Source organism: Euprymna scolopes, chromosome 11 (assembly GCF_053919585.1).
Source record: "Euprymna scolopes isolate OS-2025 chromosome 11, ASM5391958v1, whole genome shotgun sequence".
Classification (NCBI taxonomy): domain Eukaryota; kingdom Metazoa; phylum Mollusca; class Cephalopoda; order Sepiida; family Sepiolidae; genus Euprymna; species Euprymna scolopes.
Window position 1 is genome coordinate 104056278 of NC_136492.1, and position 13731 is coordinate 104070008.

Here is a 13731-nt window from a genome sequence, read left to right on the forward strand (position 1 = left end):
TGGTTATTTAAAGAGATGAAGAACACTTGAAACTAGGGTGATTTGTTGTCACTAAAACTCCATGGAAAACCTGATGATGATGTCATAACTGCTAATGAGTAGTTAATAATAAATCTACGTGGCAGCCTGAACATTGGTTGATACCACACAAACTGATTGTGAAGGGTAAAAAGACTAATGAGGGGAGAGTCTCCAGCAGATTTCCACTGCAAGTTTGTTGAGAGTACTGAAACCTTTGGGATTAGTGTGATTCAAAGTCTAGAGAAAAGCAATAGCTGTTGCTAAAAAGAAATCAATGGTAAACGGCTGTTACGTTACCACAAAAAGCGTTGCAGCGGTTATCGAAAACTGTCACTCCAGGGAATACTGCTTGATATTGGTAATAAGCAACCACTTTTGATGGCTTGTATGAAAACTCTTAATAACTAACTAAATAAATAAATAGTAAAAAATATACATTCCTTTCTTTTTCTTTCTTACTTTCCCTCTCTGTCCTGCTCTAAGCAAATCTGTCGACCTATTCCACACACCCCAAAACTCAATCACGAAAGGTATCTAGAAAAAATACTCGATTAAACCCAGACCTCCAACTTCCAACGTAGACTCCCACTACCTTGTCTCCTTCTCCAACATCAGGGGTCTACGTTCTAACCTTCCAGAGGTTCAAACTCTATTACGGGAGACAAAACCAGACCTATTATTCCTAAGCGAAACTGGCATTGGATCAACTATTCCCCCAGATAAGAAATTAAAGGATACTCTAACTTAACTTCTAAATCCGACCCCCAAGGTCGCCATGGGCATGGAGTACGTGCCTACATTAAAGATGGATTTCCTTGTGGTAGGGACATCTCCAGAGAAGATCCTAACTTACCCTTCATGTGCCTCCAGGTTGCATTTGCTCACACTACTGCGTGTATATTTGCACTCTATCGCTCCATTAACAAGGGAGTTACTACCTTTAAAAGCATATCTGAGAAGATTGATCGCGTCCTGTCTGCGTATCCTTCAGCAAACATTCACGTCTGTGGAGACTTCAATGTTCACAATGTGGAATGGTTAATCCACTCAAACAAGACCGATGACGAGGGAAGGTTCTGTCACGATTTCTCTATTGCTTATGACCTCACTGAGATTGTTCACGAACCCACCCGTGTGCTCGACTCTGACGGCTAGTACGCAAGTCTTCTAGACCTTTTCCTCACAATTTGCCCTGAGCTATGTTAATCCTCCGTTCTGTCCCCATTTGAATTTTACGACCACTCTGTCGTTAAGATAAAAATGAAATGTAATAAGCCATCAGACGTACCTCTCCATCGTACAATATACCAATACTCTATGGCTGACTGCAATAGCTTCTGTTCATTTGTATCAGATCTACCTCTGCATTCCATGTTTAAAAAGAATGTGCCCTCTATAGTATCAGACCTGACGGAATGGTTAATTGTAGGTATAGACCGATTCATACCCTCCAAAAAATTCCAGCAAAAACCTAACAGCCAGCCATGGTTTTCCCCAGAATGTGCTGCAGCCATTGCGCACAGACATTACTATTTCCATAGCTACCAACGTAATAGATGCACTGAGACTCTAGTCACTTCCAGGACTGCCAGCAACCACTGTAAACGAGTAATAAAAAATGCAAGAGAGTTATATGCCCAGTCCGTTAAATCCAAAGTAGCTGAGCAATGGCTTGGTTCCCACCAGTTTTGCCAAATAGCAAACAGGATCTTGAACAGAAGCGTGTGTTCTGTCCCAACCATCATCAATGGACCTGAGGCCATCTCGTTAGCATCGGACAAAGCCAAACTATTTGCCAAGAACTTTGCAGCTAATTCTACCTTATGCCACCAAGGCCCCCCCATATTTCCTCCTATAACAGACAACATGCTATGCGACATAAAAATATCTGTGCGTGATGTCGCCAAGCTTATCAAGAACCTTGATTCCAGTAAAGCAACTGGCCCAACGGCATTCCAATTACAGTGTTGAAAAAGCTTCAACCAGAACTTGCTGCAATATTGACAAAACTGGTTAAGCGTTGTCTTAAGGAGAAGTGCTTTCTAACTCCCTGGAAAACCTCATCAGTATGCCTGTATTTCAGATGATAGGTCATCTCCCTTTCAGTACTGACCAATAAATCTCCTGTGCGTCATGAGTAAGTTACTAAAGTATATATTAAATAAGGAAGTAATCGACTACCTCAACAAAAATAACCTCCTTAGTGACATGCAATATGGTTTTTGTTCTGCTAGATCTACATCAGATATGCTAACGATTTTATCTCATAGGATTAATGAATTTCTCGACAAAGGCTTCCTCTCTAGGGCAGTCGCTCTTGCCATATCAAAAGCCTTTGATAGGGTATGGCATAAATGCCTACTTCACAAGATTTCCAGCTACTGTATAGCTGGAAATGTTTTCTCAATTATAAAATCATTTCTCTATGATAGACTCATAAGAGTAGTGGTTGATGGGCAGAAATCAGAAGCTCACAGTATTAATACTAAAGTCCCATAGGGATCCATCCTGGGCCCAACTCTTTTCCTGGTCTACGTCAATGATCTCCCAAAACAGATACTTAGATCATTCGTTGACATTTAGGCTGATGACACGACCATCTATGACAACACATCAAACGCCGTAAATGACGAAGTTCTCTCTGATTCTCTATCCTCAGAGCTTAAGGGCGTGGTACAATGGGGGGAGGTGGCTAGTTACTTTTAATGCATCTAAAACCAAGCTTCTATCTTTACATCATCAACACTCTGATCCCCATCTGACATCAATTGAAATGGATGGCTCTCGTCTTGGAGGAGCTTCATGTTTTGACAAGCTTCTGGGCTTGACTTTTACTCCTGATCTGAAATGGAACACGTGCATCAAATCTGTTGCTAAGATCGCTGGAAAAATGGTGGGATCTTTCTGCCGATCCAGTAGATATCTCATTGCTTATGCAATTCTCTATCCAAGTACATCCAGGGATGGAGTATTGTTACCACATCTAGGCAGAAGTCACTGGAAGCAGCTTATCCTGCCTTGACAAAGTACAAAATAGATTTCGTAACCTCCCACAGCAGAGATGTTGCGAGCCTGTCTTTGTTTTATCGTTATTTCCACGGCAAGTGCTCGTCTGAGCTCCTATCTCTGATCCCCTTTCGCTAATCTCTCTCGAAAAACACAGTCTAGCTGAAACCAATGTCAATAACTTTCCCCACTCTTTGACTGTGCCCAAGTCAAAATGTAGATTCCATGAACAATGCTTCTTTCTTAGAACTGCACGCCTGTGGAACTCTGTTCCGTTTGCCTGTTTCCCAGATGACCACAACTTGGTTGTCTTCAAGTCCAACATAAACAAATTCTTGATGAACCGCCCCCTTAAGTAATCCAATCTACCAAATTTCCATTAATAACGACTACTACGATATTATCCCATTGATTGCTGTACACTCAATAATCCTTATCCTCGAGTAGCCTCAGGGCCTTGATAAGTGGTGACTCCTATGAAAAAAAAATGATTTTAATTACGCTCTACTCCAAAGTCAAGTATGCCCTCGCCTAAAAAAAAAAATGATGGTTTCTACATCGGAGTGCATTACATCAAAGAATCGTGAAGGATTCGGAAGGACAGAAGAGGGAGAGCACTAACCAGACTTCCACTTTTTACTACCCAAACACCAAGGAATACCAATGGCCGTTGCCAACGAGAAATCCAAGGCAAGCGGCTGTTGCGATAACGTGAGGTCACTTGCGTTGGTTATCGAGGGAGGTACTAAAATACTGGAGAGACTTGTTGTCACTTAGATTCGAGGAAACACCATAGATTATGCCCAATGAGTTATCGCTGGTGATGGGTGTATGAGAATTCCTTGTGAATGGATACTAATATTTGATTAGTATTACTCTTGTTGTTGTTGTTGTTGTTGTTGTTGTTGTTGTTGTTATTATTATTATTATTATTATTATTATTATTATTATTTGGGTACCCTAAAAATATGGGATGTCTACCCTTGGATGGGTAGGTTGGGTTTAGATTTGTAACCAGCGATCATTGTGATATGGAGAAGCGATTAGTCTCAAATATCCGTCGCTCGGTTGTGTAAGTAAGAGTCCCACTGATCTCCCTCTCTTCCTCACACACACACACACACACACACACACACACACACACACACACACACACACTCTCTCTCTCTCTCTCTCTCTCTCTCTCTCTCTCTCTCTCTCTCTCTCTCTCTACCCACTTGAGAAAAAGAAAAAAAAACGAGAAGAAAAAAGTTTTCTCCCTCATCAGGATGTGACGACAACAACATTTGGCCAGGAGTCTGCCACTACGAGACATCAGCTAGAGGCAGGAGGACCAAAAATAGTCCGTGCCGAAGTCTCAATCCTCAGGGACCGGCTTTGACTGGCAGGGGGAACTCAGTCAAATTAAAAAAAAAAAAAAGAAAGTATACACAATGGTAAGTTTATTCTCTATATTTCCTTCTCCAAATGATTATGTATTGCTTTGTTCGAGCATGGCACCCGGTGTAATGTCGAGACATGCTTATTGGTATATCTGATTTTGTATAAATATTTTAATTTCGTGAGGTTGAACATTTTAAAATGTTTTTCATTACTTGTCCGAAAGTTATTTCACTGTTCTCGTTGAAGAAATCGAATATATATATATATATATATATATATATATATATATATATATATATATATAGAGAGAGAGAGAGAGAGTGAGAGAGAGAGAGAGAGAGAGAGAGAGAACGTAATTTCTGTAAATTTTGAAACGATTATATATATATATATATATATATATATATATACATGTATGTGTGTGTGTTCGCAACAATTGCGTGCATATATATCAATAATTTTTTTATATATGCTTATGTATAAACTCCTAGATATATCACTAAATGTTTATATCTGTCTATATCTATTTCTACATATATCAACACACACACACACACACACACACACACACACACACACACACTAAAACACACACATATATAATAGTAGATTTATGTAAAACTATCAATATTTATGCATGTGTGTACATATATGTACATATATGTGTATGTATATACACATATATACAGAGAAAGAGGGGGGAGAGATTAATTATGTATTTTGTTATATGCGTGTGTATGTGCTTTCGTGGTATGCATATATGCGTGTGCATGTGCTTTCGTGGTATGCATAAATATAGACAGCCGTGTACACACACACATGCACATGTACACACATGTGTGTGTGTATGTATGTGTGAGTTTTAGTGACAATCATATATTGTTTTTAAGCGTCCATATGTAAATCGGGTTATTTTGCAAGAAGCAATTTTAGCCTGACACTTCTCTACACGGATAAAAGGCGGAAGCACCTGTGCAACTTAACTACCACAAATATATTTCTATAACTTACTACTTAGCTCTATTCACGTACTGAGCACTGTTGGAATGAATACTGGATATTGTTACACAAGATATTACATATCGGCTTCCAATTCAAATAACTCCTTTGCAAGGTTGTGAAACTCTCTTCCTGCTCACTGTTTTCTTTCTACCTACAGACTTGAACTTTTCAAGACTAAGGTTGATAGGCATTTGCAGTCTTTGCGATAATCATATTTCGTTCTTGTTATCTCCTAACATCAAGTGGCGTTATGCCTTGTCCCGAGTGATTTCCATAAAAAATCTCCTGACAACACACACACACACACACACACACACACACACACACACACACACACACACACACAAATTCAGAGAAGGAGGATTGGGTTACGCCGTTGTTATGTTTAGCTCCTATTTAGAGAGCCACTGGTATACACATGCATACGAGTAACTGGGTCTGACATGTCCGTGATTGTGCGCAGATTCGCTGCAGCAACCCCGCGTTTAACGTTTGTCAGTTCTCAACAATGGTAATTTTGCCAATGCTGTGACAGACAAATTCGTGTAAAGATCCGCATGGGTCAACTTGCCCTTTGAATGCAAACTACGTAGCCCCCTCCCCTGCGTAAAAAAAAAGAAAAAAAAAAGGCAACTAACTCACCGGCAACTCATCTTAAATAATAAATTAATAAGAAAGATAGAGAACAGGATAACAAGAAAGGTTTCGTGTAAAAAGAGCGAAGCGGTAAACGGAGGGTATAGTTGCGCTTATGGAATAGAACGCGATTCGGACATAATATTTCAACATATGTAGATGTTTCCATCATCTTTCCACACACACACACACACACACACACACACACACGCACACACACACACACACACACACACACACACACAACCTTTAAAGATATAAGTAGACACCGTTATTATCTATATAAATAAAAAAGATGTATGCATGTATGAAAATATTTAACCGATAAACCCTAAACTACTGGTCACATAACACTGAAAATAAACAGGAAATAGAAATCAGAAACTAAGAATGCTTTATAGCGAGTAAAATCTTTATTCATCATCCTCATCATATGAATCCGATATTCTATTGTTGACATTGGTTTCCCAGATATTTTCCTAGTTAGAATTCTTTCTAGAAAATCATCGGGTACTTACTAGAGGGACCACGTGAAGGTTGCCAACATCCTAAGTGAAAGTGATTTTTGTGGAACAAACTGGGGTGGTAATATCGGAAAGGAGACAAGGAGAAGGTTCAAGTGTACGAATAGTCCCCCTATTCTTTTTAGTTTTTTTCTTTTTTTCAATTTATTCTAAAGATTATTATCGAATGGACATTAATCTAACAGATTATCACCCCTGCCTGCCAAGTCAATATTTAAATATTTGTAGGGATGCCCAGTTTCTAATTCAACGTTATAGTAAATCGATCACCCTTTTAGAACCACTCGACGTTTTTAAACCAAATTTCGCGAATTTAGCGTTTTTTTAAAGCAGTTTGACCGTTTTTTTTTTTTAATTTCGCCAAACTTCATTCAAACTTGAAACAATCACGTTGTCAGTCCGTGTTGTTAACCACTAGACCATGTCGCCCTAAACTATTAGTCATATAACACTTCAATTAACAGAAAATACTAATCAAATACCAAGGATGGTTTATAATAAGTAAAATTTTTTATTTGGATGGATGAATAACGCGTGTAAAATATGTTGGCAATGTTCATTTCAACTTGCCGACATATTTCTTTTACTTTTGTGCATGCGTAAATTCGTTCATAGCTCGTTGAAGTTTAAATCTTTCTTATTTGTCTGTTGGTAGCTTAAACGGTAGGGAACGCGACTCGAGCGTTAAATGTTTTAGTTTCGATTCTAGCTGATAGCACCCAATTCATTTTTTAAAAATATTTTAAAGTCGCTACTATATATTAGGTACAATATAATATTCAATAGAGAATTGTCTCTCTAATAATAAATACGGAATCTGCATGCATTAAAATATGTTTAAGCATATTTTACGACCGGGCAAGGCCGAGCAAGGCCGAGCAAGGCCGGGCAAGGCCAGGTGCCCCCCGCTAGTCATTAATAATGAAGATTGCGGTTAGAGTTCGGATGGAAGCTACTATTATTTTCTCTCGTTAAAGATTTGAACACTCATTTGGTAAATACAGGAAAATGGAATTCCGAGGTTTGCGACGAGTTATTGCCGATGAATTTCACCTTCATATTAACCTATGCTATTGCTGCTCTGAATCTATACAAGAAAAATTGACCCGTTGGACTACCCATTGAACTTGAGTTAAAGTGTTTGAATCAGGAAAAACTGAGCTTGAAAAACCAGTTTAATATATAAAAGATTAAAACGCAAAATACCAAAATAGTGTATTTCTGGCCGCTGTATATATATATATATATATATATATATATATATATATATATATATATATATATATATATATATATATATATGAATTAAAGTCGGTCAATTTAGCTCTATGCATAGATCACCGTATAACGATTAGATCACTGTCTGGCTAACGTAAATGAACATTTAAAAATAAAATGTTTAAATTCAACGTTATTTCATGCGGTTAATGGTAGCCGAATGGATTAGGTCTTCGCTAATCGAGCCAGAAATGTGTCGTGTTGCGGAGTTCAAATCGTTCGACTGGTATTAATCGTGCCACCCTGCACTGAAGATTCTCGAAAGGATGAAACACTAGTGTCTGTAGGTATTTAATTATTATAGTAAAAAAATAATTATATATATATATGAAATAGTATTACCGCTAGTGATAAAAGGCAAGTATTTAGGACGATGCTAATTTATTCTGATCTTTTCTTTATTACATTTGTCTGTTAATAAGTAAAGAGCGAGCAAGCGAGAGAGAGAGAGAGAGAGAGAGAGAGAGGCGCGATAGGGAAAGTGTTATGGATGTGTAAAATAAGATCGAGATGGATAAAAAAACATACAATGAGAAAAGATTAGAAAAATTAAAGTAGAAATTGTTTCAAACATAACCCAATTCTAAAATTGAGGAATATTTTATTATGTATTTTGTGATATATATATCCTTAGGAACCACAAATATGAATGAACTCAACTGTATTACACACACGCACACACACCAACACACACACGCACATATATATTTATATGTATGTATATATATATATATATATATATATATATATATTCTCTCTATCTATAAAAATGACCATTTCTGTGTGTATGTGTATGTGTGTGTGTGTGTAGAATGCCCCCTACCAAACTACTCTGTCAATTTGTTGGTGTACAGACTTAACTTTCAAGTCTGTACACCAACAAATTGACAGAGTAGTTTGGTAGGGACCATTATATAGATTCGAACTTGTGGAATAAATTCGATTTTGGTATTTAGCCGGTAAAATAGCTGCTTAAGAGTGAAAATTGAAATATTAGAACTTGGATGGCATAAGTCTGCTTTAAGTACTCCTCTGCGCATGTATATGTTAAAGTGTATTAATTTATAAAGTTGTGATATCCGTCTGTCTTTAGCTGAGATGGTAGCCAATACCACTTGAACGCTAACTGTTTAGGTTTCGAATTTAACTAATGGCACTCAAGTCCTATTTTTTTTTTTAATTTTTGAAATAATTACTATATATATATTTGAAACAATACATAATTCAATAAAGTATTTGTTCTGTAATAATAAATACGAAATTTGCATGAATTACAATATCATACTGAAGCTTATTTTACGACCGAGCAAAACACGGAAGATTCTGTGAAGCTTAATTACCATAAATATATTCTAATACCTAGCTCTACTAAAGTATTAAGCAGTGTTGAAGTAAATATTGAAAATCGTTACATAAAATATTATATATCCTTATTACATTATATGCATAAATCTCTCTCCATATTTGTTAATTCGCGTTTCTACGTCTTAGCTAACGTTAAAATGTCTGTATTTGTTCATGTCCTTCTTCGTATTTAAACATATGCATACAGTGTATGCGTATAAAAATGAACAAGTGAAGCATGTATTGTTCCCCATTAGCGCACAGTGAACGAGGCATAAATAAATGACTAAGTTCAGCACCCCCCCCATTTAGCTCCAAAAGTCGCCAGAGGCCTTAACATATGTAAATGAGTTACGCACCATGCATAAAAAGAAATGACTAAGTCCATCATGTGGACCCTTCCTATTCCAAGGCTTTAAAATATTTAAATTTGAGTTCAACAACATTTTGAACAAATATGGTAAAATAGTCCCAAAATGGAGTGTTTTTATTAGGCTTAAAGAGCCCCTGGGGCACACCTACAAATTATTACGAAGTATAGACAAACAAAATTATATAGAAATCAGGTAGTTACAACTTTTCAGAAAGTTTTATAAAAATCTAAGACATCAATTTTTTTTAATAAGCTCAAAAGTGTCAAATTTAGCCATTTTAACCCAAAAGTCACCCCTAGGGGGGCAACCGGAGTTTTCCCGGAAAATCCATTCTGTTACATTTTTACTCAGGCCATGTTTAATGTTTGTGCAATATTTAAACAAAAAATCCAAGGCGTAGTTATTGAGAAAAGTGCGGACAGACGAACAGACGAACGAACAAGGGTGAATTCACAGGTCCACCCTCCTTTTGTCAGGGGACCAATAAAAGCATTTATAAGTAAATTAGTGCACATATGCATGTGTGCGCGCGTGTGTGTTTGTGTGTGTGAAAACGAGTGTTTGAATAAAAACGAAACGTTGGTTTTTCTTAATTCATTTTCCACTATGTTAGATAATTAATTCTATTACTATCATATATATATATATATATATATATATATATATATATATATATATATATATATATATATATATATATATATATATATATATATATTGTTATTATATATATTGTTATTGTATATATATTGTTATATATATGTACATATATATACATATATATGTATATATATATATATATATATATATATTGTTATTATATATATTGTTATTGTATATATATTGTTATATATATGTACATATATATATATACATATATATATATATATATATATATATATATATATATAATTGTAGTTAAAAAAAGTAAAGCCTTTTTATTTTGTAACTCCAAAAATTGAACATTTACAAAGTCGGGAGTGGTACTATAAAGACTAGCAACTATTTACGCTTCAGATTTTTTTTTTTTACATTGTAACCGCCGTTCTGAATGCCCTTTGCCCAGGATTTCAATGAGGCATCTTTGCTTCTAACGCATGTCCATGACCGAGGTGGCTTCTTAAGAGTCCCACACCGTCAATATCTGCAACAGAGAGATGGAACATTCTGGTCATGAATGTATGAGTTCAATCATTAGACCAATACTCTTTCCTATCCCTTCTGGTGCATTCGAGTGGAGAAAAATGCAAGTTTTACTTTTGGAACATCCCTCATCTATGTGTGTGTGTGTGTGTGTGTGTGTGTGTGTGCGTGTGTGTGTGTGTGCGTGTCTGTTTGTGTGTATGTTTGTTTGTGTGTGTGTGTGTCTGTGTGCGTGTCTGTGTGTGTGTCTGTGTGTGTGTCTGTCTGTGTGTGCGTGTGTGTGTGCGTGTCTGTTTGTGTGTATGTTTGTTTGTGTGTGTGTTTGTGTGTGTGTGTGTGCGTGTGTGTGTGTTTGTGCGTGTGTGTTTGTGCTTGTGTGTGTGTGCGTGTGTGCGTGTGTGCGTGTGTGTGTGCTTGCGTTTGTGTGTGTGTATGTTTGTTTGTATTTGTGTGTGTGTTTTGTGTGTGTATGTGTTTGTGTGTGTGTGTGTGTGTGTGTGTGTTTCGTTCTTTTTTTTTTTTTTAAATTTTCTGGTCATATTTTTTTCTGGTGATGAGGCATGTACCAGCTATTTCATACAATTCAACCGAAGGATTCTAACCGTCCTTTTATGTGCAATTGCTTTAATCTCTCTTGCACTTGGTTCACCGTGTATATTTGTCAGGTTGTTTTTTTTTTAATTCTTTTCATGAGTCTAGTTGTTCGTATAATTATTGGAATGATAGATATTTTCTTAAGATTCCATTTTTTAAATGTCGTACGTAAGACCTTGGTTTTAGTTATCTTTTCCCTTTCAGCTCCGTTTCACCCAGCATCATTTGGGGACACTAACTTATACTAAGGTTGCTTCTTTCTTTTTCTTCTATATTACCATATCATGTTTAATAGCTGCGTTTTCAAGGTACATAGCTGTAGGAATTGCATAGTCATAGTGGACTTATTTCCAACTGTTTTTTCTGGTAAACATGTTCCCAAGACATGCTGCTGCATTTGATATTCAACTTTTTACAGATCGTCTAGTGAGATATTTACTCCATTATGTCGCATCGTATAGTAGCATAACCTTACAGCTGGATGTCATGTGGCTCACATTTTTTTATAACTGTGTGGCAGAACCTGCACTTGTCGGCATTATTTTTAAAAGCATTGGTCAACAAACCTTTATCTTTGGTAGCCATTATAATCCTCTCCTGGTCGCAGTGGAGCAATCCTGTATAAAACAGTCAAGAGACCCTTCTCTATCTATATAATCCAGAGTAAATCCACCAAAACAATACCAGGCATGCTGTTGCTTGGCCCATTCTTCCAGATTTTTTTTTCAATGGAAGTTATTGATGTATTTTTAGCGACTTTTTTTGCCTATTTCCGTAATATATTGTTTTCTTTTGTTCTTTTTCATTGATAAGACAGTTTTGTCCAAAACGTTTGGCCAGTTTCGTGATGGAAGTTATTCTGCTCTTGTTTCCTGATGTTAATGCACCATTTTGAGGTTTGGATTTTGGGAACTCATTAGATATTGTCAAGTTTTCACGATAGTGGCACGAGGATGATGGCCAATCTCTGAAAGATTCATACCTCCTACTCCTCTGGGAAAATATAGCTTAGGTAGATACTGGTTTCTATATGTTACTAGCCTGGGTGCCCGGCGTTGCCCAGGTGTTTGGAGGATTGTGTTGAGCAAAAAAGAAAAAAAATGTGGTAGTAGGCAGGCGGGCTCGAACCCGTGCCGCGAAGGCGAAAAAGAAAGTGAAAGAAAATCTGACGTCTTAGCCGATGTTTCTCTGACGCGACTGGAACTCAAACATTGAAATTAATCGAAGTCAATCCAACCGTGACGATGACAGCGAAAAAATCGACCTCTCCTTGTATAAAACTGTCCAGTTGAGGATGAAGGGATTAATATTTTTGGCCAATTTTTCGATATTTGTCGTCCAAGACGTCGAGCTTCAAAATGATACTGATCTCGTGAAAATTCGTCGCCTCTGTCAAAATTTTTAGGCATATATACATACATACATACATACATACATATATACATACATACATACATACATTTAAACAGACGGGTGAGATTTATATTATAGATTATGTAGCGCTAATATTTTCTGCGTTTTAGTATCTATTTTTTTTCAATTTTCTTATCGGTTTGTTCAACCTGGGGATGGGGCATCCTATCAAATGCCAAACATCCACCCGCTATTTTATATATTCCAACCGAGAGATTGTTTTAACAATCTGACCGTTCCTTTAAATGCAATTGTTTCAATCTCAATTGCATTTCGTTCACCAAGTTTATGTCACGTTGTGACGTCAACACTGCCAAAGCTGTCATCACATACATTGCTAGCCTGTTAATTGCAGTTGTGTATGTGTGTATCTGTGTGTGATTTGTATGTCTAAAGAAGAAATCCTAGTTACGTAATATGTTTATGTGTGTGTGTCTGAGAATATGAGCAAACACGTGGCCGTTAGTATATGTGCACACGTGCATCCACCCTATACACACATTACATGTATTGAGTGGGTTTCTAACAGTATTTTGTATAATCTTTTAATTTTAAATCATTTTTCTAAACTTTACTTATTTACCAGTCAGCTGCCACCATTTGTCTTTTTCACATATACTGATAAACATTGCATGCTTTTCGAACCGATTAAATGTTTTAAAATTAGTAAAACCACTAAACACTTTTCCAGATAGGTAGAAGAGTAACTGATCTTGCCTTTGATAACATTTATTTGTTATATTTAAAAAAAGTTTGACCACTTTTTCGTACGTCTGTAGATTGTAATACAAACTCTAGAATTCTATTAGTTTCATTGTGTTTATTTATGAAAATCCAAAGACTTGATAGGAAATTATAACATAAATATTTATTTACATATGCGCTATATTTAATTTAATTTGGGTTTAACAAATGAGTAAAAAAAGGTGTTGGAAATCCTTTGTGAAAACTTCGATGCTTATGATTTTAGTGAAATTTTAATTAAACATTATTAGGTATTAAACACTAATTAT

General features: G+C 36.4%; 1 protein-coding gene across 4 annotated transcripts in view; it reads left to right on the forward strand.

The window, feature by feature from the left end:
* Positions 1-4274: 4274 nt before the first annotated feature.
* LOC145288028 (uncharacterized) overlaps positions 4275-13731 on the forward strand; it is a 593135-nt gene continuing 583678 nt past the window's right edge. For all 4 annotated transcript variants that reach the window (XM_080136036.1, XM_080136037.1, XM_080136039.1 and 1 more), the window contains exon 1: positions 4275-4463. In XM_080136036.1, coding sequence (XP_079992162.1) covers positions 4461-4463 — 3 coding nt within the window. In that variant the 5' untranslated portion in view covers positions 4275-4460. The remainder of the gene's footprint in view (positions 4464-13731) is intronic.